Raw genomic sequence first — 27,586 nt, 5'->3', positions numbered from 1 at the left:
CTTGTTCCTACAACTTTTTTTTTTTGGTACCGGGAATCAACTCAGGACCTTGTGCTTGCTAGGCAGGCGCTTGTGCCGCTGAGCTATAGCCCCAGCCTCCTATAACTTGCAATACACAGAAAAATACCTACGACAATGGAAATATGTCTATATCTAGCTTCCAATAAATCCGTGAGAAATTTTAGCCCATTTCAATTTCTTTCTAAAGAAAGATTAAAGAGTTATGTACTGGGGGTTTACTTCGACCCCTCAGTGAGTGTGACATCGATGTTTAAAATATTTGCCTAGTTATATGCAACTTAAACTCTTACTTTTGTATCACAGTACACATGGCATTTCTTAACTCAGCAACAGAAAGGCACAATTAGCAAGCAGTAAAATTCAGTACCTGATTTATTAAACAGATGCCCAAAACAGTTGCAAAAAAAGTACATTCAACACAGTGTACAGAACTTAAAAAAATAAGGAATTCAAAAACAAATTTTTCGGAAAGTTTGGTCCATTAAAAATGCTCCCCAGGGTCAACACCGCGGGTGACGTGAAAGGTGGCGGCAGTGTGAAAAGAGGCAGGAAACCAGGGTGTTGCAGCACGTGAGTTCTGGTCTAGTAATTACGCAGCTCAGTCGGGAAACGGCTCCCACAGTAAGTACACGTTAGACGCTATCGTTAGTAACAACATACCTGTGTTAATTCCAAATGCACAGGCACAACTGTTTGCATATTATTCTTCATTTTATAATACGCACCCCACTGTGTAAAAAAACTTAGGTATATTATTTTTATATATAGAATATATTAGACATATGATTGCATATTATATACCTATATATATATATATATACACACATATATATATATATACTGAATCCATAAAAGCACAAAACTCTCCAAACATATGAACATTCTAAATAGAAACTTAGCATTTTCTCAGTGTTAAATAGATCAGCTCACCAAAAACAATACCTGGATGTGCAATGATAAAATGCACTGACTCTTAAGAATTTACTTAAACAATTATTTAAGATAAATTCTTGCCAAAGCCTAACTCTGACCTTTTACTTACAGTATATTTTTAGATATCAGTAACTGGTACTTGTCCTTTCTTATTATCAACAATATTTTCCCATCAAGAGATACCAATAAACCAAAATATGTAGGGAACAAAAAACGTGATAGAGAAGCCAACCATTCCGTAGGTAATGTACCGGTAAGGGAGCTCCACTTCCATGTGCTGTCTTGCTTTGCGAATATCATCACACGGTATTTTAAAGATTTTACAGGCTAACGGGATGGTGATCCTTTTCATCATATTTCTAACTAAGAGTACAACTCCCATCCCCAAGAGGACCCGCAATATGGCTTTTGCAAAGACAGTCAGAGTAACGGGAGGCACGGGCAAAGGTAAAATGTCTGGAGAAGGATCCACCGTTAGACCCATGCTGTGAGTCACGTGAGAGCCACATGCGATCCCCGCGCCGCTTCCCAGAATCTCCGCGGTGTCTCCTCGGGATGTGCTCCAGGTGTCAAGAGTGAAGGAAAAGATCCCCAAGGCCAAGTGGAGCCCGATGATGATGAGGGGAGCATAGCTGTGAGTCTGGTTGAAGTCGTCAATCAGGTCCACAAACGGATAGAAGACCGCCAAGATTAAGATGGTGTATAGGAATCCGGCGATAACGTCCTGGGAAAAAAAGAAAAAGCGCAGTTGTTTAATAGGATATCACTTTGAAAGTGGTGCATTTAGCATTTTAAATATTGAATAGATACAGATTTTTTAAATAGATTCAAATTTTATAGCCCAGATTTCCTCCAGATTTTATGGGTACATTTTAGATATACAGTGACCACATTCATCACAGAGAATTTGCACTTGTACCTGATATAACTTGATTCTTTTTTCCCATTCTTCTACCCTCCCCACAACCCCCTCCACTCCCCATCTGCAAAAGCTTTGTTTCTGTGTTTTCCTTCTTTGCTCATCATTTTTTTCTTTTCCTTGTTTCCTTTCCCTCCCCCTTGGGCCCCTCCCCCTTTGAAAATTTTCTTCCTGTTTCACACTATTATACACTTGGTCCTTGTTTACACTTTTAATTTCTCACACCAGAGAAATACTGCAGTATTTACACATGTGAGTTTGATTTATTTCACTTAACTCGAGGTACATCCATTTACGTAAGGAATGTCTCAAGCTTATCCTCAGAGGATTACTCCACTGTATAAAAACCACATCTTTATCCATTCACCAGCTGATGGGCATTTGGGTTGTTTCCAAGATTTGATATAGTCAAATTTTTTAAAGTAAACTTTACAAACCATACAAGAGGGATTAAAACTTTTGTGTGTGTGTCTTTTTGAGACAGGGTCTCACTATGCAGTTCAGGCTGGCCTTGAGCTCACTTTGTAGCCCAGGCTGGTCGTGAACTTGTGACGATCCTCCTGCCTCAGCCTGCCAAGTGCTGTGACTACAGGTGTGTGCCGCCACAAGCAGCGTTTTTGTTTTTTTTTTTGACACAGGGTCTCGCTTTGTAGCTCAGGCTGGCCTTGTGTGCACTACATGTCCAGGCTGGCCTCGAACTCGCGGCAATCCTCCTGTCTCAGCTTCCTGAGTGCTGGGATTACAGGTGTGCACCATGGTGATCAGTAGGCCACTGACTTAAAAAAATGTCAGCAATCTGAATTGTCCATGCTGGAGGGTGGGTAAATAAATGGCATATGACCCAGCAAAATACTGCATAGCAGGCAATGACGTGCTACATCTATAAATTACCACCAGGGACATATGAAAAACAATGCTGACTAAAGAAAAACAATCTGTTGGATATATAACTGATGTTCATTTTAAACCATGAAATGCTATATATTGCTTATGAATATATAATATGTACATAAAATACAATCTACACTCCTTGAGAATTATCTGTATTTTCTGTCTCTACTTTGTCAACACTAATTCCTTCTGTTTTCCTTTATTAAAAAATTACACAAAGGTAAAGAGAATACTAGCTGGAATGAACCCTAAGCATTTTCTCATATTTACTTTAAGTCTTGTCTGCAGTTACATACGGAACAGTCACCCTGGTGCACAGACCCCCAGCGCCTCTTCCTCCCAACACCCCAAAACCCGCGGCACCACTCGTATTTGCGCAGCCTCCACCGTACTGTCCTTCCCCGAGTATCACAGAGCTGGGGTCAGACAGTACGTAGCCGGTGCAGTCGGGCTTCTTTCACTTAGCAAAATACGTATTTTTACATTAGAACCACGCATGTCAGTGTCCAGCACGAGGAGGGCGCCCTCGCGCACACTTCAGTGCTCGACAGCGCACCAGCACTGGCCCATCCGCGACAATGCACCAGCACTGGCCCATCCGCCACCACGAATGACGCCAATGTCAGCCGTGAGGAGCAGTGGGCCGAGGGGAGAAGCAGGCAGCACGTGGGAATTTTGTAGTTTCCCTCCATGCAAACATAAAAAAGTCAACTGAAAATGTAACGGTGGGGCCTTACGAAAATTAAGTCGAAACAGATCAAGAAAATTCAGAAGAATCAGAATTGTCCCGTGCACATGATCGGATCACAATGAAATGAAGCTAGAAATCAATGGCAGAAGAAGCCAGGAATGATGCAGACACGCAGAAGTGAAACAATACACCGAGTAATCAGGGAGCTGGAGAATAAACCAGGAAAGGATTAGAGCTCCTCGAAGTACACAGCAGTGCCAGAGCCCACGGGCACAAAGAAAGCAGCGCCGAGAGGGAGCTCACGGGGGCGAATGCCCACATCAGGGCAGAGTGAGGCCAAATACATAACCTACTGATTCAGCTCAAGGTCCTAGAAAACCAAGAACCAGCCAAATCCAGAGCTGGTACAAGGAAGGAAATAATGAAGATCAGCGCAGAAACCAATGAGATTGAGACTTTAAAAACAAAATCAACGGATCAAAGACCTGGTTCTGTAAAACAGCAATAAGAGCAAAAATGAACTCTTATCCAATCTTACCAAAAAAGGAAAGAAAAGACCCAAATCAATGCAGTTAGAAATGCCAAAGGCAAATCACAAAGGACATCACTGAAATCCAGATCATTAGTAACAACTTTGAAAATTTGCACTCCTGCCTTGTTATTTTATTTTTTTGTCTTTTTGAGACAGGGTCTCACTATGCAGTTCAGGCTGGCCTTGATCTCACTTTGTAGCCCAGGCTGGCCTCGAACTCATAGCAATTCTCCTGCCTCAGCCGCCCAAGTGCTGGGATTATAGGAGTGAGCCACCATGCCTGGTTTGTTTTTTCTTTTCTCTGTCTCTATTTCCCTCTTCCACTCCCCTTTTTGCAATACTAGGCACACTTTTCTTTCTGGCAGAAATAGATATTTATAATTCAAAGAAATGAAGCTTACTTGCTGTTACAGATCTTCCCTTTTAGTGGGGAAGACTGACAATAACCCAGTGATAACAAAGCAGGTAAATATTACAGTTTCAGGTAGTTACCGATGTCATGATGAAACTAATACAAGAGAGTATCGTGAAAGACCCCAGCAGGGGGGCCAGGGAAGCTTGTCTGAGGAGGTGACACAAGCAAAGATTGGGTTCTGTTTTTTGTTGTTTTTGTTTTTTTGAGATAGGGTCTCCCTATGCAGTCCAGGCTGGCTTTGAACTTGTGGCAATCCTCCTGTCTCAGCCTCCCAAGTGCTGGGATTACAGGGATGATGTACCACAGCCAGCTAAAGACTAGATTCTAAAAAGGAGCCAGTCCCATCCTCAAAGCTGGAGGAAGTGTTCCCGGGGGAGGGGCAGGGGAAGGAGAGAGGGAAGGGGACGTGAAGGGATAAAGATGTGTTATGTACACGTACGAACTCCCCAAGATGACTGCAGCCATGCACTGCAAACATGTACCAATGCAAAAACATTTTTTGGTTGTTTTTTTTTTGTACCAGGAATTCAGCTCAGGACCTTGACTTACCAGGCAGGCACTGTGTCGCTGTGTTGTAACCCTGGTCCTAAAAACATTTTTTTAAAGGCAAAAAAAGGTTTTGAGGCAGAAAAGAACAGCCTGAGGAAAGAAGAGAAATCCAGCATGACTCAAATCTTCCTTTTGAAAGAGGCGTGGGACACAGGTCAGGGACAGGCAATCGTCTAATCTGGTGGAGCCCTTGTACACTAGGGAAAGAGTTTAGATTCTGTTTCACAAGGAGAGGAGTGGAGTCACACTGGGAGGTCTCTACTCTGGAGCCTTACATCCCACTGGCACCTGTCCCAGTGCTGCCTTGGGAGAGGCAGATGGTCTGGGGAAGCACGGGGCCTGGAGCCACTGAGGGCGCGGCAGGAGGCTGTCGCTGTAGTCCATCTCCACACATCCACCCGGGAAGGATGTGCAGGCGGTGGGTGCCATGTTTTAAAATTAAAGGCCATAACTGCAAGTTAGTGATGGACTGAATGTGGAAAAGGGCAATTAAAAGATCAAAGATGACTTCTAGTTTCGGGCAGGAAACTTCCCTTTCTGAACCATTCCTGAAAACGTACAAATGTTCCCTAATTTTAATCATGAAACGTCAAAGCCTAGGATCTACTCTGTGTCACTGAAAAATTCATCCAAGGGGTTGTTCCTACTCACTGTCCACACACCCCACATTTCCCCGGACCGCTGCTGCACTGGGACATCCTTTCCACAGACACGCCTGATCTTCCCGCTGCCAAAGCAGCGGTCAATCCGGGGTCATTCCGCACGCTGCTTGCTTCCTGCCTCCCCTCTGAAATTTTCTAGCAAGTTATTTATGACATACAAAAAGGAAGACACCCTGCGGCAAAAGAACCGTATTACCATACTCTCAAACTGATGGGTGGGCTGCCTCCCATTTTTCACTTGGTACCTTCCCCAGAACAGTTTCCAAGAGCTGGTAAAATACATTTATAACAGAACAAGCCCAAATAAATAACGATACACCGCAAGGTCCTACAGAAACAAGAAGAATCCAAATCCAGAGCTAGTACAAGCAAGGAAATTATAAAGATGAGAGCAAGAATCAATGACATGGATAAAAAAAGAAACAAAACAAAACAAAACAATGAATCCAGGAGCTGATTCTTTAAAAGAATAAAAGACAAACCCTCAGCCAATCTTACAAAAAGAAAAGAAAGGAAAAGATACAAATCAATGAAACTAGAAATGAAAAAGGTAAAATCACAATGGACATTGCCAAAATCCACAATATTATTTTCAACTACTTCACAAACCTGCATGCCAATAAACTGGAAAAAGAACTTCAGGGAAGACCTAATGCCAGTACTACTGTTAAATGACCCTCAAAGGAAAGAAGTGCGCCTAAAGTCATTCCTGGAAGCTAGCATTACCCTGACTGAAAAAACAGGTAAGGAACTAACCAAAATAGAGAGGTATAGGCCAATTTCTATAAATGAATATAGATACAAAAATCCCCAATAAGATAGTGGCAAAAAGAATGCAACAATCAGGATTCATCCCAGGGATGCAAGGATGGTTTAATATAAGCAAATCAATAAATGTAATATATCATATAAACAGAAGCACAAACAAAACAAATCATACAATCATCTCAGTAGATGCAGAAAAAGCCTTTGACAAAATCCAACATTCATTCATGATAAAAACCCTAAAGAAAAGTGGTGTAGTATTGTGTCACTAGTGTAAAACTTGAAAGAGTTAATTTAAACTCGGAGGTATGATAGACATTGTGAAATGATAGGAAACCACTGAAGAGTAAAGGGCTTCTGGGATGTGGGAAAAGAGAAGGGAAAGAAGGAGAAATTTTGTATGCATGTATATACAGGATATCTATGCTGAAAGAAACTGTCAATGAGTCTTTGGTTGACCAGTATTGCATGTCTGTATCTGTTTTCATGAGAAGCCACTTTGAAGATATCAATATGTAATACAACCACCATTGTTAATTCCCTACTACTTTGTTTGTAACTCTGTATTGTCTGTATTGTGCTTGTGATATGTTGTAAAATGTTGTATGTCTGTTAATGTTTCCCTCCTTTTATCTTTAAAATAAAAAAAAAAAGAAAAAAAAAAGAAAAGTGGTGTAGAGGGACCTAATCGCAATCTGATAAAAGTGATTTATGACAAAACTACCACTGCCATGATATTAAGTGGGGAAAACCTGAAAGCTTTCACTCTGCTTTAGGAACAAGACAAGGATGTCCACTAGCACCACTCCTTTTTCACACAGCCCTTGAAACATCAGCCACAGCAATCAGGCAAGAGAAAGAAAAGGAAAGACAGGAGTCACAAAGTATCATCATTTGCCGGTACCATGATCCTCTACTTACAGGACCCAGAAAATTCCACTGAATGACTCCAGAATTAATAACAAATTCCGAAGTACAGCAGGACACAAAATAAACACACAAAGTCAATGCTGTTCTTATACACTAATAAGGAACTGAGAAAGAAGTCAGCAAAATACCTTTCACAAGAAAAATTAAATGCTTAGAAAGCAGCCTAATCAGGGAAGTGAAAGACCTTTACAATGAAAATTACATCATTCTAAGAAAGGAGTTTGAAGAGGGCGTCAGAAAACAGAAACACGCGCCATGTTGCTGGATAGGCAGAACCAATATAGTCAACCTGATTATACTTCCAAAACTGATACACAGATTTAATGCAATCCCAGTTAAAAGACCAGCAGCGTTCCTCACAGATACAGAGGAAACAATCCAAAACCCACACGGACTCAGAAAAGACAATAGCAAAGTAGGAGGCTTCACAATCACACACTTGAAATTATACTACAAGACTACTGTGATTTTTTTAAAAAAAGCACGGTGTTGATCCACAAAAACAGACCTGTGGATCAATGAACAGAACAGAGGAAGCACGAGCAACCCCAGACACATTCAGCTATCTGGTCTTTCACAAAAGAGCCAAAAATACACACTGAACGAAAGACTGCCTCTCTAATAAGTCTTGCTGGGGAAAATGGACTCTAGACCCATGTATCTCATCATGTAGTAAACTAAAATAAAAATAGATCAAAGATCTAAATGCTAAAACAGGAACAATCTGCTGTAAGATGAAATAGATAAAACTCTTGAAGACCCAGGAAAGAACCTTCTGAACAGAACCCCAGTGGCACAGGAAATAATACCAAGAATCAACAGATGAGATCATATCAGATCTAAAAGCTTTTACACAGCAAAGAAACAACAGAATGAAAAGACACCCTACAGAATGGGAAAAGGTCCTTGCCAGCTATTGCTCAGAAAGAGGAACAATATCTAGATTATATATAGAGAGAGAGAGACAGAGAGAACTAAAAAAAATTAGACCCATCAAAATAAACAACCTAATCAAGAAATGGGCAACTGAAATGAACAGACACATCTCAGAAAAAGTACAAACAGTCAATAAATAAAGAAGAAATGTTCAACATCACTGGCCACTCAAGAGGTGCAAAATAAAACAACACTTGAAATACCATCTTTGCTAGGCAGGGTTTCACATGCCTGTAATCCCAGCACTGAGAGAGGCTGAGGCAGGAGGATCATTGTGAGTTCGAGGCCAGCCTGGGCTACAAAGTGAGCTCAAGGCCAGCCTGAACTGCACAGTGAGACCCTGTCTCAAAAAAAAAGAAAAAAAAAGAAACACCATCTTACTGCAGAGAGAATGGCTGCCATCAAGAAATCATGTAATAACAAATGCGGGCAAGACTGCGGGAGTGGGTGAGAAGAGGAAGCCTTCTATACTGCTGGTAGGAATGTAAACGAGTACAACCACCATGGAGGTAAGTATGACACTTCTCAAAAACCTAGAAATAGAAATTCCACTTGACCCAGCTATCAACCTTCTAGTAATGTTCCCAGAAGAGCTGAAGTCATCATATTACAGTGACACATTCACATCCACATTTATAGCAGCACAATTTATAATCGCTAAATCTTTGAAACAGCCTATATGCCCCTCAATAGATCCATGGAGAAAGAAAAAGTGGTAATGTGTGCAGTGCAGCACTCCTCTGCCACAAAGAAGGGCACATCTGAGGCCTCTGTAGGGAAATGGATGCACCTTGAGACCATAATGTTAAGTGAAATAAATCAGACACATAAGTTTCACATGGTTTCGGGCCAGGGGTATAGCTCAGTGGCATAAGTGCCTGTCTGGCAAGCGCAAGGTCCTGAGTTCGATACCCAGTACCAAAAAAAAAAAAAAAAAAAAAATCACATGGTTTCTTGCATGAGAAACCCCAGATATAAATAGAGCAAAATAAAGCATCAATAATAGGAAGTAGGGAGAGCTTCTGCAAATGGAAAGGGGAGCAAGAGAGAAGAGAGAATAAAAAAGGACTGAAAAATAATGAAATAAAAAATGGAAACAGCTTTTTCAAATGGGATGAGAAGGACTGGAGGGAGCAGGGAGGGGACAGAAGGAACAAGGTGTGTTACGCGCATGTACATGCTCGCCCGATAAATGCAACCATTATACTACAGCGAACATGGACTAATGTTAAAAATGTCTGTACCATACATCTTCAAGCAATGTATTATCTAGTTTTGCTTCTTCTGAGCTTTGTAAAATGTTATCAATAGTGTGCAGCTGCCAGGTGAGGTGCTCCACACCTGTAATCACAGCACCTGTAAGCCTGCTGAGGCAGGAGGATCACAAGTTCACAACCGGCCTGGGGTACATGGCAAGACCCTGTCTCAAAAAATGCACACCCCAGAAGTGTGCGCCAACACCCCAGCAGTACTGGGGCTTAAGCCCAGGACCTTCACAGTGAGATCCTACCTGCCCAGCTCTTTTAATTCTAAGGCAGGGTCTCAATTACCAAGCCAGGGGTGGCGAACCGCTGGCACACGTGTTGCATGAGGCTGTTTGTATGACTGGAAGCCCTAAAAGGTTCACTGTCACTGCAAGCTGCCTGGGCTGGGCTGGAGCCTGTGGAGCCCCTGCCTCGGGCTCCCAGAGTTCTGGGATTACAGGTGTGTGCCGTACGTGTGAGTTCAGGCTCCTTGGGCAAGGACAAGCAGCCGGGGCTGGCGGGGCTGGCGGTGCTGGGGACAGAAAGGAACCGGCCCCCGCCCAGGCTATCCGGGCACATGCAAGACACGATCAAGGGCATGACACAGGGCTTCCATAAAAAGACAGGGCCTGTGTGTTCACTTCCCCATCTGTGCCACTGTTTGGGAGAGCAGGTCTCACGCAAATCTGAAATTTCTCGAGTGAAACCTGTATCTGCAAGTTCTGGATGAGGCCAGGTGTTGCTGCTTCACTATCTTAAACTCAAGACAAGTTCATCTTTGAAAGGAATGACGCCGCTCAGTGCCACATCTCAAATTCAGCTGACTTGATTCAGCAATATTAAGAACAAGCCTGAGCAGAGCACGGCGGAACACACCTATAATCTCAGCAGTCGGGAGGCTGAAGCAGGAAGATAACTGCAAATTTGAGGCCAACCTGCACAGCTTACCAAGACTGTCTCAAAAAGGAAAAAGAAGAGGAAGAAGTGTGGTGGGGGAGCAAGAAGGGAAACCCTCAGGCTGATACATAAGATCTAAGACAAACCCAGCACTCAGAAGGGCAGGCCAGGAGGATCACTGTGAGTTCAAGGCCAGCCTGGGCTACATAGTAAGTCCAAGGCCAGTCTGAACCACATAAGCAAGACACTGTCTCAAAAAAAGCACAACAAAGACCAGGGTGACTAATGAGTGATATTTTAGTGGGGCAATAAAACAGTCTTTGAAAAAAAGCAGGAACAAAACAAACGGTATCTCACCACTGCTTCTGTTCAACATTATTTGGGCAGTATTAGCCAATGCATTAGAAAAAAATGCAAGATTTGAGAGGGATGAGCTAGGCATGGCGCAGGGGCCGCACCTGCTTGGTGTGTGTAAGGCCGTGGGTCTGATCCTCAGCACTGGGGGAAAACAAGCAACACCTACAGTAACCCCTGCATTCTGGGGGCTGAGGCAGGAGGGCTACAGGTTTCAGCCCAGCCCAGGCATTTTAGCAACTTAGTGAGACTTGTGGCCCCTTCCAGTCACTCCTGTGGGTGGGTTTCAGCCATAGGTTCCACATCTTTAGCAGTTACACAGACTTGAGATTTTCTATTTCTTCTTGAGTCAGTTTTTCTTTAGTCATTAGATATTTACTCCTAATGAGCTCTTGTCATCTAAGCTTTAAAACTTATTGGTATATGTGTAGCAGTACAATTTTCTATTACAGTGTTCTTTAAACCCCTGGTATGGCTTTTATTATTTTTATTTTAATTCATAATATTGCTTATATTTTGCCTTTCTCTCCTTGAATGGCACGCGTTTCTCTATTGTGTATGTACGTATGTATTTTTTCTTACCATTTTCTACTTTTTTTCTGCTTCTTCGCCCTTTTACTATTTTGTTTTGCTCTGAGATGAGGTCGCACGATGTGGCCCACACTAGCCTTGAACTCCTGGGTTGGCGCAATCTTCCTGTTTCAACAGCCTCACCAGCTGGGACTGCAGGCGTGGCTAACACACCCAGCGTTTTCACTTTTGGGAGAGGAGGAAGAGTTTGTTCTCTTCTTTCTAACTCTTAAATTACAACCTTAACTCCTTTATAGTTTTCATTTTCATCAATTTTTTTGAAGTATTACATACAGGAAAGAGCTTAATAACTGATATTTGTTTTAGAATTATTTGTCTTCCTGGCTGGTCCAGACACTGTCATGTCAAGAACTGGGATAGTTGTGCCTACCATTACAAAAGCACCCTAAGTCACGCACAGCCTAACGGTACATATTCTAAAATAACACTGACTAGCCTGGCATGGTGGCACACATTTATCGTCCCACCACTCAGGAGGCTGAGGCAGGAGGATCACTGTGAGTTCAAGGCCAGTCTGGGCTACATAGTGAGACCCTGCCTCAAAAAATCCAAAACAAACAAACAATGCTGACTAAAGACCAGTTCTTTCAATGGAGTAAATCTGTTTGTTCGTTGTGCTGGGACTGGAATCCAGGAGCTTCTCACTGAGCTACATCCCCACCACTATGCATTTACTTATTTATTTAGGACTTTTCAGACAAGATTTCACTCCATAATTCAGACTAGCCTTGAACTTGTTACCCGTTTTGAGGTGCTGGAGTCTCCTTCTGGAGGTGGTTTCTAGATTCTTTCCGTCCTGAGCAAAGAACTGGTCAAGACAAGTGCAAAGGGCAGCAAGATTTTATTAAAGGTAGGAAAAGAAACAGGCTCTGCAGAGCGAGTTTGGATCAAGCCATCATGCAAGAGAGCGCGGGCCTCCACTGATAAATGCGGACGAACAAAATTCTCCCACCGTCATCTTCACAGAGCTATAATCCAATAAAACTCTGCCACGGATAAGCGAAGTCAACAGTGCTAGAAACCACTGCTCTAAATGACACTCAGCTCCAGGTTAGAGCCCTGGAAACCACTGCTCTACGTGATACTCAGCTCCAGGTTAGAGCCCTGTGGAAACAACAGAGGCTGCGAGCTGAGACTGAAGGTCACCTATAAACACTGAGGAAACAGGCTTCTGCCTAAACACTTTCTCTGACAGGTTAGCAGAGTGACTCCTAAAGTATTTGTCGATTGAATGAATATATAAGCCACCCTGTCAAAGGAAGTTGCCCTTTAACTATTTTGAGAGAATCTACCAAATTACTCATAAATGAATGTCTTCACTCTGCTCTTCACCATGTATTATAAACATAAGAAATGGATTCAACTGCCAGCCCCTCAAAGTAAATAAGAATATTTTTAAAATTGGTTTCTACATAAAACAAATGTTTTGTGGATACCTCCTTATTCTATACTATGAAACAAAGTTATTTTGAAGTTTATGCTGTTCTTTTTTTTTTTTTTTTTTGTCCTTTTGAGACAAGGTCTTGCTATGCAGTTCAGGCTGGCCTCAAACTCACAGTGACCATCCTGCCTCAGCCCTCTGACTGCTGGGGTTATAGGCGTGTGCCACCACGCCTGGCCTATGGTGCTCTTTTTATATAGTCTCTTTATAATAGGCAGAGGAAAATACTGTATCTTAGCTAACAGCACGTTTAAGAAGGTATCAACTACAGCACTAAATGCCATTTATGCACTTAAGCTTCTTAGGTGTAAGTCTTTCATTTCTGGCTCCTAGTGGTCACTGAGCATCATGTAATACCAGATCTGACAGAGGATTTATAGCATCCTCTTGCCTTGGGACTAGCTATCCCGCTTATATTTAAGGTAAGCTGTCATACATTCTGTGAGATTCCACTCAGACACCTACAACTCCATACACTTCTGCCTTCTATCCCACCGTAAGGGACTTCTTGGGGTTGCAAGCATAGGGCCGCAGGAGAGTGCCTGTGCAGCAGGAGATGGCCCGGGTCCAACACCCAGCACACACCCTCCACACTGCTCCCCAGCGGCTTCCCAGTCTTTGCTTATCTACTTCCAGAAAAATGGACGTTCACCACCTTGTTGCAGGTTAAATCACTTGGGAGACCATTACAAAAAACACTGATGCCTGCGACAATCTTCAGAGATTCTGATCTGGAATAGAGTAGTGTGTGTGGGGAGGAGGGGTCAGGATTGTTCAAAATCTCCGCAGCTAATCTAATGTGCATTCCCGGGGCAACATTGCTTCATCACATATTTATATTACAGTGACTCCTCAAAAGCAAAACCTCATCTTAATTATATGTATATCCTCAGTACACGGCATATAGTAAACAGGGAATAAATGTTTGGTTAGCTAAATTAAGACAATTAAAGTGATTCTTTACACCATATTGACTATATAATTGCATCTTGACAAGAATGCTAAGCAAAACAGATGATACACACTTTCTTGAACCTGGCCTAAAAGCCTTTTCAATAATACTTTCTAGCCTGATGTGGTACACGCTTGTGATCCCAGCACTCAGGAGGCCAAGACAGGAGGATCTCTGCAAGCTCAAGGCCAGACTAGGCTACAGAGTAAGTTCAAGGCCAACCTGAACCGCATAATGAAACCCTGCTTTTAAAAACACCAAATAATAATACTTTCTGTACCAAACACATTGTTCCAATACTTTACAATTATTGTCACACTTAACCACTCAACAATACCCCTAGAGTCACCTGTTTGTGGACCATCCGGGCATCACCCAGGCAGGTGTTATTTCCACCAGTCGATTCTTGTATTGAGTAAATTTGATGAGATTGTCGTTTTTTTAAATTTTTATATTTCCTGTTATATTATCTTATAAAAATTAATGAAAACATATGCAATGTCTGGTTGTCCTGTATTTAAATAACTGGGCTGTAAGTGGTCAGTCATCACCAAGCCGGTGTGGGCCGGCCGAGTCCTCTGCGCTGAGCTGCGTCCAGCCCCAGCCCTCCAGCACATGGGCTGCTCTGAGACGAGACCTCACTGCGGCAGGCTCCTGTGCCACCGCTCTAGAACTGCAGTGCACTCTCAAACACCTCGTCAGAGTCCCAAAACAGTACCCGTGGGAGGGGGTGGGAAGGGTACCAGGGCAGTTCCAGATCACGCACTTTCTCCTCACTGTCTCTTAGCTAAGGCCTGGAGCTTTCCTGGGCCTCTGTACAGCGGTTGGTGTGGATTCAGTGATAGCAGAGGCACAGAGGAGATTCCAAAGAAAAGTGAAACTGGAGTTAGCAGAGGGACACACACTACGCTGAGCGCAGTGCTTGGCCGCTGGGACGGCTGGACAGGGCGTCTGTGCTACACGATTACGACCTAACTGCTTCCCCAGCCACGACGCTGGTGTTTCTGCAAAACCAAGGTGCAAGACTTACAACAGCTGCATCTTCTCATTTAGGTTTCACATCAGCTTGCAAATGACTAACATGCAAAACCTCTCTGTCACGGTCAGAGAACACGCGCGAAGGACGCGATGTTTCCTTACCAGCAGGGAGTGCATGCCCATGTACATCCTGCTCAGGCACACCAGCAAGCTCCAACAGGGAATGAGCACCAGGCCGTACACCAGAGGGTACTGCGGGGGAAGCAGAGTTCGGTCAGATACAAACAGGCAGATAAGACCCAAGCCTATGTGTTTATTCCCACAGCCAACATTAAAGGAATACACTTCTTTTGAACAAAAACATCCGATGTTTCTGCACTCCTGCTCGAGGGAAGACCTGGCTTCTTCCGCTTCCACAGCACACACGGCGTGCTCTACGGGCCAGAGGCGGACTCGTGCGGCTCCAAATGCAACATGCTCCCAGGCAGCACCAGGGTCAGGCCACGTGCTGCCCTCCTTCGCACATCGGAGACCACCGAGGACGGCGCATCCCGCTTCCTCTCCCTGTCTCTCCCAACCCGCGTCACTCATGTCCACCGAGATTTCAACCAACACTCGGTACTCACAGAAAAGGGCCGGGGTGCGGTGGGAGTAGAGTAGAAGGGGGACACGCACAAGAAGAAAGCAGTGACACTCGGTACCAGGGCACCGGCCCCACCCGTGTCCCTGGGAGAGAGGAAGAGGAAGCGGTGGGGCCAGCGGCCTCCTGCGTTTCAGCCCTGCGGGAGCCACGGCAGCTGGATACGCGAAGCTGAAAGGAAAGCACTGAGAAAGACTGCAGGCGCAGTGCAGCCTTCTGATCTGACTCCGGATCTGGCCCACTTTCCTCTTGAAACCAAGCACCTTGACACCCACAGCTCTGCACGCTTGTTTTCTTCTTGCCTCTATTTTTCCTGTTTCCCACACAAGAGTGCGTCTTCCTCTTGTTCTGTAAACGTTAGTATAAGTAAGGATTCTGTCCTTAGGAGTTACGGGCGGTGCTGCCCTTTTCGTACTTTCGATCTACTCGGGAGGGTGCTGGGGACCCATCCATCCGCCTGGGCTATCAAGTCACTCAAGGAGGCCGTCCCCATCGAGGTGTCCCGGGGCGAGGGCAGGGGGTGGTCTCAGCTGGCTGCCCCGGCCCCTCCTGTCCTCTGGACTGAACCGGGGAGCACATGGCCCAGAGCCCCACCAAGAGGAACCTCTGCCCAGTCCCCGGAGCTTCTGTGAGCTGCACCAAATACACGTGCAGAGACGGCTTCCCAGCACAGAGGAGGAAGAGAAGCTCGCTGTCAACCCTTCCGGGTGTCTCATGCTGGCACACAGGTGCCCAGGCCTGCCGGGCTCTCACCTCCAGGCCACCTACGCAGGCTGGCAGCTCAGCCCCACAAGGTAGGGGACATGACAGCAGCAAAAGCCTCAGTGCCCTGATCCCCTTCTGCTGGCGGAGCGCCTCTGAGCTAAGGCTGTGCCCAAATGCAGCAGGCCAAGCTCCTGATACGGCCCCTGGATGGCGAGCATGGCAGATGACTGGCCACGCTGATCCTAGGAAATCCTGACCCGGTCAGGATCAGGGATCACGGCTGCCCACTTCCGGCACAGCCTGGCCCATCTGCTGGTGCGGGGAGCAGAGCTAGTCTATCGCCAGCAGCAGGCAGAGAGGGGCCCACCCTGACCCTGGCTGGGAAGGACGCGCTGTTACTGGGTAGCTACGTGGAGTGTGGGATCGGGCGGGAGCTACCACCTGACGCGGCCCCAGGCCAGCGTGGCACTTGGAGGCCGGGTGGACAGGAGCCGGTGAGGAGGTGCTGCGCTGGAAAAGGAGAAGCTGCCCTGGCCGGCCACAGCCTTGCTCAATCCCCGGTAACAGGTTCTGCTGTGGCTTCAGCTGAGGGGTTCCCCGAGCCGGGCCTAAAACAGCTCAAACCTCTGCATCAGGTGCCCTAGGCCCAAAGACTAGGCTCCTCTCCAGAGCCACCTTGCTGGATGACCGTCAGGGCTCTGGAGCAGACTGGGGGACAGGATCATGCCCCGCTCAGAACCGGAGCTGCCAGGGCGTCCGCTGGCGAGGCCAGGGTTTGAGGCTCCCACTCTGGGCACCTGCCCCACTCTCCCCTTCCGCAGGCCTGTGGCTCTGGCCTAAGGGAGCAGCATTAAGGGGCGTGTCTAGCTGAACTGCCCTCCTCCTGGCCTTGTCCTCCTTCGGACTAAAGCATCCAGCCCCTTCCTCTTCAGAACAGAAGAGTCTGCGTGGGACCCGCTCCCCGTCCTGTTTTCCCACCCACAGCCTCCCGAGGCTGAGAAAGCAGGACCCAGAGGCTAACCCTGAGCCCTCAGAAAGGACTCCCATTCCCAAAGGAGCGTAAGGTACCTCTTGTCCCTGGGGCTTCCCCCTCTCCCACGTGCACTTCCGGAGAACAACTCTGCCCCCATGGTCACCCCCACAGCCGCACACAGGGGCAGGCACTGCTTCTGTCTTTCCTTGTCGTCACTGAGCTACCCCCCCCCCCCCGGCTCAGTCTCTCATCCCCGTGATTTCCCTTTCCAGGCCGGTGAGGGGTGGGGAGGAGGCGCCTGGCCCGAGCGGCGGGTCTCCCGGAGCAGGGGCATCGCAGCGGGCAGGGGCAGCCCCTGGGTGCTCTGGTTTGGTGCCAGTATTTGCTGTCAGTGCTCCAGAGAGCCAGCAGCAGGCCCAGCAGCTCTGCACACAGAAACCTTGGGAGAAAGCAGCGGATGACCGAGAAAGAGGCGGCAGCTGGGGCGGAGTCTGGGCCAATCCCTGATCTCTGGAACCATCTCTGGAAGCCCTGCTGAGTGACACTAAGTCTGAGCATTAGAGAAAGTCATGCTCTGGTATGAAAAATTTACCACAAATTCGAAAGTCCCGAAGGGGGCCGCCGACACCGTCTGCTCTCACCATGCCCGGTTGCTCCTAAGCCCGGAGCTCTGAGGGCCACGTGCACAGAAAACTCCAGACTTGGCCAGAACTTCACCTGGACAGACTCTGAGGGTCTGGCCCTTGACAGCAAGTTCTATTTTTTTTTTTTTTTTTTCCTGGTACAGGGAATCAAACTCACGACCTCACGCTTGCCAGGCAGGCGCTGTGCCGCTGAGCTAAATCCCCAGCCCCTGACAGCAAGTTCTAGAAGGTGGGTTTGTTGTCTGTGGTATACAGTGTTTCTTTTCTGGCAAACTGAGTCCTTCATTAAGGGATGAGGAAGACAGCAGAGGCGCATACCCCCGAGCCCGGGTAGACGGCAGACTACTGAACCCAGGGTTGGCTTTGGCTATGAAACTGCGAAGGACCGTGGCTTCAAAGGAAGTGAAAAATCCAAGGGACTGGCCCGCTAGAGGGGAGAGGAAGAGCCCAGGAAGAAGAGTGGGCTGGAGGGAGGGCAAGGGATGGAAAAAGGAGCAAAATGTATCATGTACCATACAAATGCCCTACGATACTATGATCATTACATACGTCTAAAAGGTAGCAACAGGGCTGGGGATTTAGCTCGGCGGCACAGCGCCTGCCTGGCAAGCGCGAGGTCGTGAGGCTGAGCGGGGAAACCCTGGGTTCATCCCCTATACCACATGACCATAACACACAGCGGCAAAGCAGCTGGCTCCACAGCGGGTGTCGGGGTCCCAGCCAGGAGAATCACCACAACCTTGAACTCCTCGGCTCCAGTGAGCCTCCTGCCTCAGTCTCCCATACCTGGGGCTGCAGAAGCTCGCACATGCCCAGTTGTGAGCAGCAGAAGGGATTTAACCTGCTTGTCTTACCACTTTGCTACATCCCCAGCCCTTTTAGTTTTTTAAATCGTGAGACAGTCTCACTAAATTCTCCAGGCCATCCTCGAGCTGTAACCTTCTCCCCAGGCCCCAGGCAGCCGGGATGGGAGGCCTGTGTCACTGGCTCAAACGGGGTCACCGTGTGGGGCTGGTTACACACCTACCGACAGCTGGTAAGCCCATTTCTGTTTCTGCCCGGGAAGGGCGAACTGCTGTAAGAAGAGCCTGTGCACGGTGCACAGCGAGTGAGCAACCAGAAAACCCCGCAAGTCCTAGGAAGCAGCTGCCCTTGGATTCGGACAACAGATACGCAGTGCAGGGCTGCAGGAGCCCAGGGGCGGACAGAGAAGCCTGGGGCTTCCCCGAGCCCGCGGGGACTCGCAGCCAGGTCTGAACCCACCTGCAGGGTGGATGCTCACGCAGGACGTCCTCCCCGCAGGAAAACCACCCACCTTCCTAGGCTGGGAGCCGCTTTCCCACCCCGCAGACTGGAGAGGGAGCCGAGTGCAGAAGTGACAGGGCATCTGCTATATACTGCCACCAAATTACCTTTGGACTGGTCATTCTGGATCCACCCCAGCAAGCCTGAAAGAACTAAACTAAGTCATCTAACCCAAACCCAGCACCACTTACAAGGAACATAATTAAGTCCAAAACCCTACAAAAATTACCAAGCCAAACCAGGCATGGTGGCGCAAGCCTGTAACCCCAGCACTCGGGAGGCTGAGGCAAGAGAATCACTGCAAGTTCAAGGCCAGCCTGGGCTACAAAGTGAGCTCAAGGCCAGCCTGAGCTGCATAGTGAGACCCTGTCTCAAAAAGACAAAAAGAAGAAAAAAATTACCAAGCCAAGAAGCCAGAAAATATGGTCCATAACCAGGAGAAATATTAAAAACACAGAAAGATCACAGAGATGATAGATTAGTATATAAGAATCTTAAAACAGGGCCAGGGATATAGCTCAGTGGCACAAGCGCCTCCTTGGCAAGCACAAGGTCCTGTGTTTGATTTAGGGTACCAAAAAAAAAAAAAATCTTAAAACAGCCCAGCATAGTGGCGCACACCTGTAATCCCAGCACTCAGGAGGCTGAGGCAGGAGGATTGCTGTGAGTTTGAGACAGCCTGAATTACAGAGCAAGAGTCTTTAAAAAAAAAAAAAGTGCCAAGAACCTTAAAACAGCTATTAAACATCTTACAAACAATAGCTGGGCATGGTGGCATATCCCTGAAATCACAGCTACTCAGGAGGCTGAGGCAGGAGGATTGCAAGTTCCAGACCAAATGGGCAATTTAATGAGACCTTATCTCAAAATAAGAATTGTTGCTTGGTGTGGTGGCACAGGCCTGTAATCCTAGCACTCGGGAGGCTGAGGCAGGAGGATATTTGCCAGTTCGAAGCCAGCCTGGGCTACAAAGTGAGCTCAAGGCCAACCTGAACTGCATAGTGAGATCCTGTCTCAAAAAGACAAAAAATAAAAACAATGTCTAAACTAATTTTTTCTTGCATAGCAGTCTATATACAAAAATATACATTAAGTAGATTACAAAGAAATTGTGTTTTTGATCAAATGACTTAGCAGTTGTTCTGGAGGTTAACATGACATGTGAATTCTGAAAGCCGTCTTGCTTCTACCACATTTCTAAAAACTCAGGTATAAAATTCAGACCAAATTCCCACCTTACAATTTCTGACATGTATGTATGCTTCGATATCACCTGCTATCTTACAGTATGAAAGTGGCATTAACAGCCAAAGCACAGGCAACAAAGTCGTTCTGGAATTCAGACATTTTTACAGGATATGAAGGGGACGGGAGCTACTATTAATAACCATGAACACTTTTACTCAAAAACACTGTGCTATAAAGGGCGGAGGATGGAGCTGGGGGGTGGAGCACTCGACTACCACACGTGAGGCCCTGCGCTGAGTCTCCACACTGAAACCAAATCACTCATTTCTCAGTTCACTGCACCCCATTTTCTTTGCATCCGTGGCTATGTTTTAGGTTTTTCTGTGGTAAAGGGAAATGAACCCAGGGCCTTTGTGCTAAGCTATATACTGTTCTTTTTTTTTAATGAGACAGGGTTTTCCTAAGTTGCTACCTCACCCAGGCTGGGCTGGAACTTGTGATCCTCCTGCCTCTGCTTCCCAGCACGCTGGGGCTGCAGGTGTGCGCCACCTTGCCTGGCACAAATTATTTTTAAAAAGCCCAAGCAGAACTAAGTACAAGCCGGGTGTGGTGGCGCACGCCTGTAATCCCAGCACTCGGGAGGCTGAGAGAGGAGGTTTGTCGCAAGTTCGAGACCAGCCTGGGCTACAAAGTGAGCTCAAGGCCAGCCTGAACTGCACAGCGAGACCCTGTCTCAAAAAAAAAAAAAAAAAAAAAAACTTCTAAGTACAAAATACATAGTATCTGAAGGTGCCTTCCATCCTGCTTGATGAAATTACCAAAACCAGACACTACAGAAGGACTGGTGAACATAAGGTCAGAGCAACAGGAATGACCCACAAAGAGGCAGAGAGCAGAAGCGCTGTCAACTGCCCCCCAAAAAACTGAGCTCAGCACCCTGTGAAGAGCAGTGTAACACATTAAACTGCAATTCACAAAGCCAAGAATGATGGGGAGATAAGAGAGAAAATTCCTCCAGAAGTAACGCTGAACATCTTCCAAATACAATAAAACACAGAAACCTACAGACTCAACATCAGTAAACCCCAAGTCAAATTACAAAGAAAATCTTATCACAACTCATCATTTGAAAATTGCTCAAATCTCATGACAAAGAAAATCTTAAAAGCAGTCAGAAGAAAAAAGTCCACATACAGATGGTTGCAATAATCAACTCAGGCTGATGTCTACTTAAACCATGCTGGGAGCTAGGGAGATAGCTCAGTGGCACAAGCACCTGCCTGCAAGTGCAAGGTCCTAATTGTTTAGGACCTTGGAAGATGCCTGTGAGTTCAAAGCCGGCCTGAAATGTATAGTGAGATCCTGTCTAAAACAATTCCCAGTACTAAAATGAAAAATAAAAAATAAATCAGGCCGGCATGGCAGTGTACACCTGTAATCCCAGCACTCAGGAGGCTGAGTCAGGAAGATGCCTGTGAGTTCAAAGCCGGCCTGAAATGTATAGTGAGATCCTGTCTAAAACAAAACAAAAAAACAAAAACCTATTCAAACAGCAGATGGTAGAGTAACATATTTACAGTGATAAAACAATAAAACCCCACATCAACCTAGAATTTTAGATATCATAAAAATATTTTTCCAAATGAAGTGAAAATACTTTTCCAAAGAAAAAGGCAAGCTGTGTCTGGGCATGGCAGTGCATGCTGGTCATCCCAGCACTCCGTGAGGGATCACAAGTTTCAGCCCAGCCTGGACAACTTAGGGAGACCCTGTCTCAAAATAAAAAGTAGGAAAGGGCTGAGGCCGCAGCTCTGGGTTCAATCCACAGCACTGAAAAAAAAGGAAAAGAAAGAAAAAGCTAGTCAGTCAGTCACGGTAGCACTTGCCTATAATTCAGGCTCCCGCGGAGACTGGGACAGGAGGATGCAAAGTCAAAGCCGGCCTGGGCGATTTAGCAAGACCTAGAATATGAAAAGGCTGGGCCGGGGATGTAGCTCAGTGGCATAAGTGCCTGCCTGGCAAGTGTAAGGTCCTGAGTTTCAGTCTCCGTACAAAAAAAAAGAAAAAGAAAAAGAAAAGGCTGGGGGTGTAGCTCAGTGCAAAGGCCCCCAGGAGAGTAAGGGGAGCAGGAGAGTAAGCCAGGAGTGGTGGTGAACACTTGCAATACCAGCACTTGGTGCCTGAGGCAGAAGGCAAGCTTCAGCCCGACCTGGCCAACTCAGTGACTCAATCTGACCCTATCTCAAACAACCTCTTTCTTAAATAAATGGAATAAAATAACAAGGCCTTGGAATGTAGCCTGGTGATGATGAGGTGGTCCTAGGTTTGGTCCCCAATAAAAACTTAAGGAAACATCAGTGCTCATAGCTTTACACTAGAAAAAAGTGAGAAGCAGCTCTGTAAGAAGTTATACCGAGCTGGACCAGGCGTGCTGCACCGCTGCGATCCCAGCACTCGGGAAGCTGAGGCAGAAGGACTGTCTCAAGTTTGAGCTGAGCCTGGGCTACCCAGTGAGTTCAAGGTCATCCAGGACTACGTAGTGAGACCTTGTCTCAAAAAAAAAGTTACACCAGTTTGAAAACTATATTACTGTATATTTTTTTAACCACAGCTTAATTTCTATCTAACCTTGGTGTTACAAAGAGCTTTCTAACAGTGACTCAAAATCTATGGGTAATAAAATAAACAACTGATAAATTTTACTACATGAATTTTTTTTTTTAAGTTTTGCAAGACCAAAAAAAACCACCATAAACAAACCAAAAGACAACTGTCAGACTTGGAGAAAATATCCCACAGACGAAAACCTCCCATGTCCAGTATATAAAGAAATATCAAGTATATATTTAAAACTGAGAGGCAAAGACTAAAAATATGATAGACAAAAACAGACAAAGATGTATTAGGATACTGTTTTTTTGTTTTTGTTCTTGTCTTTTTGAGGCAGGGTCTCGCTATGCAGTTCAGGTGTCCTTGAGCTACACACTCACTTTGTAGTTCAGGCTGGTCTTGAACTCACGAAGATCCTCTTGCCTCAGCCTCCCAAGTGCTGGGATTACAGGTGTGCGCCACCACCCCCAACTGTATTAGTATATTCTGTATCATATACTGGGACATTATACCAAATAATTGTCACACCACATACTGACATGAACGTGCAGTAACACATTAGAAAACCAAGGAAGAAGGGAGGAAAACACACTGCCGCACAGTTCTCCTGCCGCACCGGAAATGGTATTGTATGACCTGAAGGTGAGCAGCACTGAAAAAGAAGTGTACTTTAAAGAACAGTACATAAAATACCAACAATCTAACAGAACAAACAGAATAGGCAGTCCAAGAAGGACATATAAATGGCCATAAACCTACACAAAGCTTTTCACTGATAAGAGAAATGCAAATTAAATCATTAAAATTATCTTGGGGAAAGATCATTAAGTTTCACAATACGTTATTACAACCGTGAGCACACAGCGCAGGAAAACAGGTTCTGCCATCGCTGTCCGGAGCGCAAGGAGGCACATTCTTCACGAAGGGCAGTTGTGTTATCTGTAAAATTCCCCACCCTCACACTGTAGGGTGTACTGTACTTTTCCTACTTTTACTTGGCCTAAACTTGCTCTGCAGAGCCTGTTTCTTTTCCTACCTTTAATAAGACTGTGCTACCATTAAAAAAAAAAAAAAAAAGCCAGGTGTGGTAGCGCATGCCTGTAATCCCAGCACTCAGGAGGCTGAGGCAGGAGGATCGTTGCAAGTTCAAGACCAGCCTGGGCAACACAGTGAGCTCAAGGCCAGCCTGAAGTGCATAGTGAGATCCTGTCTCAAAAAGACAAAAAATAAATTTTAAAAATATAAATAAATGAACAAATAAATTGAAATACACATAATCTTCTTTTGCTGTTCTGGGACAGGGTTTCATTATGTTGCCCAAGATGGTCAGGAGAGTCTCAAACTCGGATTCAAGAGATCTTCCTGCCTCCACCTTCCAAGTAGCTGGGACTCCAGGCTCCACCGACACACCCAGTGTGGCTGCATCTACTCTAACACCTACTGTGGGACAAGGGCAAGGCAAGATAACACAGCAGCATCATGCTACGTAGTGAGAACCTGTCTCAAGAAAAGAAAGAAAAAAGATCCGTTTTGAAGAACTGAAAGATATATTCTAAGGGGCTAATCATTCCTAAGGCGGAATATTAATCTCTGGGGTTGGGTTACCAGGGGTCAAAATCAGGACCTGATGCTTGCCAGGCAGGTGCTGTGCTACTGAGCTAAACCCCCGGCCCCAGGAATACTAATCATTTTTTCTTTCCCTTTTTGGTCATTTTGAGACAGGGTCTCCCTATGCAGTTTAGCCTGACCTTGAACTCACTTTGTAGTCCAGGCTGGCCTCGAACTCACAGCAATCCTCCTGCCTCAGCCTCCAGAGTGGTACCACCATGCCCAGCAACTCGGAATACTAATCTTTGGGGAAATTTCCTCCAGCAAAATGCAAAGCCCCTCACTTACCTAATGGATCTGAATCTCTAGGATTAAAGTACAGAAATGTGTACTTTAAGCCCCAGTTAATTTTTTGGTACGCTGTCACTCTCAGAGTAAGCACAAAGTAATGAAACAAAGAGTTAATGTAAAAGGCACCACATAGATGGTGCGTCTTGAACGCATCTCAAGGAGGGTGGAGCAGTAGTCAGGCGCGAGCAGGCAGCCATCCCCACCCTAGAGAAGGGCGGCGAGATGATCCTGCTTCGGGAGGTCTTTCTGCAGCATGGGCACCGAATGGCAGCCACACCTGTCCTGACCACGCAGCTGCAATGGACAGGACGGGCCACCAGGAGGGTGCTGACTGACAGACACCAGGCTTTGATCCTTGAGTTCTCGGAGCTTCTAATCTTTTCATTCTTACCCAGCCTGGAAAGAAAAGTCTCCAAAGTAGTAAAATACTAACTAACAGAGAAGAGGACCAAAACAAACAACTTGAATAATAGATAACAAGGACTTCAAGGACAGTTAAAAAAGCAAAAGTCATTTTGGTTTCTGTACTGATTACAGCCAAACATTTATAAAGACAAACTTTTATATAAAGGTTTTCTTTTAAAACAATGAAGAAAAACAACCATCACGCAAATTTAGAAGTTTATTCAAATTTAGAGTGAAAAAAATAAATTTAAACCAGAGCCAAGTCTGGTAGCGCACACACCTGTAATCCCAGCACTTAGGAGGCTGAGGCAGGAGCATTGCAGAGTGTAAGCCTGGGCTACATAGTGAGTTAACCACCCCCCAACAAAAAAGAAGAAGGATGCCTGGTGTGGTGGCACATGCCTGTAATCCCAGCTCTCAAGAGGCTGAGGCAGGAGGATCGTTGCAAGTCCCAGGCCAGCCTGGGCTACAAGGTGAGCTTGAGGCCAGCCTCAACTGCACAGTGAGATCCTGTCTCAAAAAAAAAAGACAAAAGATAAAAATTTTAAAAAAGAAGCCATGATAAATTAATTCCAGTGTAACTGAACAGTTCCCACATCTGTAAAATGACTCATTCATGTGCTTTCTAACATCCTGTCTAGCTCAAATTTCTAAAACTATGCTCTGCACATTCCTCTAACTGAATTAAATACAGATTGTTTTAAAACAATAATGTAGGGGCTGGGGATTTAGCTCAGCAGCACAGCGCCTGCCTGGCAAGTGCAAGGTCGTGAGTTCGATTCCTGGTACCGGAAGAAAAACAAACAACAAAAACAAACAAAAAAAAAACACAAATAAAACTATAATGTAAATCAACCTGATCATTCAAATTACGCTGAAATGTTAGAAGAGTGGGAGCTACTATATACAATCAGAAACACCGTTTTCAGACTTCCTGTCAGCCTATTCTGTGAATAAATGAAAAGCAAATAGATAACTACTTTCTCTTATAAGCACTGCTAATAATAACACCATATACCCTAACTGCTCACTGAGGAGGAGTTAGGCCTCCCAATCTTAAAGTCCTGAAAGTCTCATGAAAATAAGAAACATCTTACCGGTAAACATTATGCTAAATATAACTCACTAACAGTACTACCTTCTGAAATATTGAAGATTAAATGAAATTGAGCATGACAGCACATGCCTGTAATCCCAACTACTCAGGAGGCTGAAGCAGGAGGATCCCAAGTTCAAAGCCAGCCTGGCAACATAGCAAAAAGGATCAGGGACACAGTTCAGTGCTTGCCTAGCCTGTGGGAGGCCCTGGATTCAACCCCTGTACTGCAAAGAGAAATAGGTTATATGAAAATTTCAAGATATCTACCAAGCAAAACAGTCAGCACTGTTTCACAGTCTGAGGGTCACTGTGCCTCTGGGATTAAAGAGGGAAGGACTGTAGCACTGTTCCCTCTTAATTCTTAACTATGCACATTACATACTTTCTGTTACTTAAGGGAAGACACAACTACCCACGGGGAAAAGATTCTTTCTATGCTGCAACTGAATGTGGGGTAAGCAAGTTTATCGTGATAGAATTTTACACAGAATGTTTATTTCTCAATTTAAAATAACATTGTGCAGCAAGAGAAACACTACAGGAAGTCAGCTTCCTTAGATTCCTCACAAGTGTGTTTTATTTTCAAGAGACTGGTGTCCTAGACCAACAAATCTTACAATCTAAGAAAGTTAAAGCAAGCCCAGGGGCAAGCCAAGAATAAAGACTCCTCCCATAATATGAAAGACAGTTTTTAAGCCCATGTAACATATGTGGACCACGGACAACTCAAAACTGGGGAGGGCCAGTGGAAGCAGGCAAGATAAAAATGATTACCATGAAACACTCATCCTTTACCGCAAGCTTGACCCCGCGGTCATATCGGTCCTTATAATAAACGCATCAGTGTAATCAAGAACGCTAGCGGCCAGAATAACTTAAACAATGCCCTTTTACAGTTAAGGCAAAATAATGTAACAGCTCAAAACGGTTCCACAGATCAGTGACCCAGAAGACAACTAAAACTTTGTGTCTATCAGCAAAACGGCAACCGCGTCCCATAAAAACAAACTCGCTTAGACTCTGCTCCCTTAACTTTCCAAAAAGGGCAGCTTTTGTTTAAGATCCCGTCTTTCATCGTTTAGAACAGCGTGTTTGCTTTGGACTCACACCGCGGTTTTGTAAACACTGTCTCCCAAGAAAGCAGGGAATTCACCCACGAATCTGTTCTGGGGAAGCCGCCACACACTGGGGAAACTGGGTGCCGCCACCACGTGACTGCTGCGCGGGGCCGTCCGCGCCCACCGCGCACCGGAGAGGAGGGCGGCTAGCACTCGGCTCAAGTCCCCCGGGAAGGGCTCCTGCACCCCGGGCGCCTGCACGCTCAGAAAACCGCCGCTGGGAGAACGGGGTTTACCGTCTAAGCTCCCAGGCTTCCTGCAGCGCCTCGCGCTTTCCGGCGCGCGCGGCGGCGGCCCGG

General features: G+C 45.7%; 1 protein-coding gene across 1 annotated transcript in view; it reads right to left on the bottom strand.

The window, feature by feature from the left end:
• Nucleotides 1-789: 789 nt before the first annotated feature.
• Sgpp1 (sphingosine-1-phosphate phosphatase 1) overlaps nt 790-27,586 on the bottom strand; it is a gene marked incomplete at its 5' end in the record, with an annotated part of 28,233 nt that continues 1,436 nt past the window's right edge. Inside the window, 2 exons of the mRNA XM_013522009.1 lie at nt 790-1,678; nt 14,864-14,953. Of these exons, the coding sequence (XP_013377463.1) occupies nt 1,127-1,678; nt 14,864-14,953 (642 nt within the window). The remainder of the gene's footprint in view (nt 1,679-14,863; nt 14,954-27,586) is intronic.

This window comes from Chinchilla lanigera, unplaced genomic scaffold (assembly GCF_000276665.1).
Source record: "Chinchilla lanigera isolate Chin_1 unplaced genomic scaffold, ChiLan1.0 scaffold00065, whole genome shotgun sequence".
In the NCBI taxonomy this organism is placed as follows: Eukaryota; Metazoa; Chordata; class Mammalia; order Rodentia; family Chinchillidae; genus Chinchilla; species Chinchilla lanigera.
This window is presented reverse-complemented; position numbering and strand designations above follow the sequence as displayed.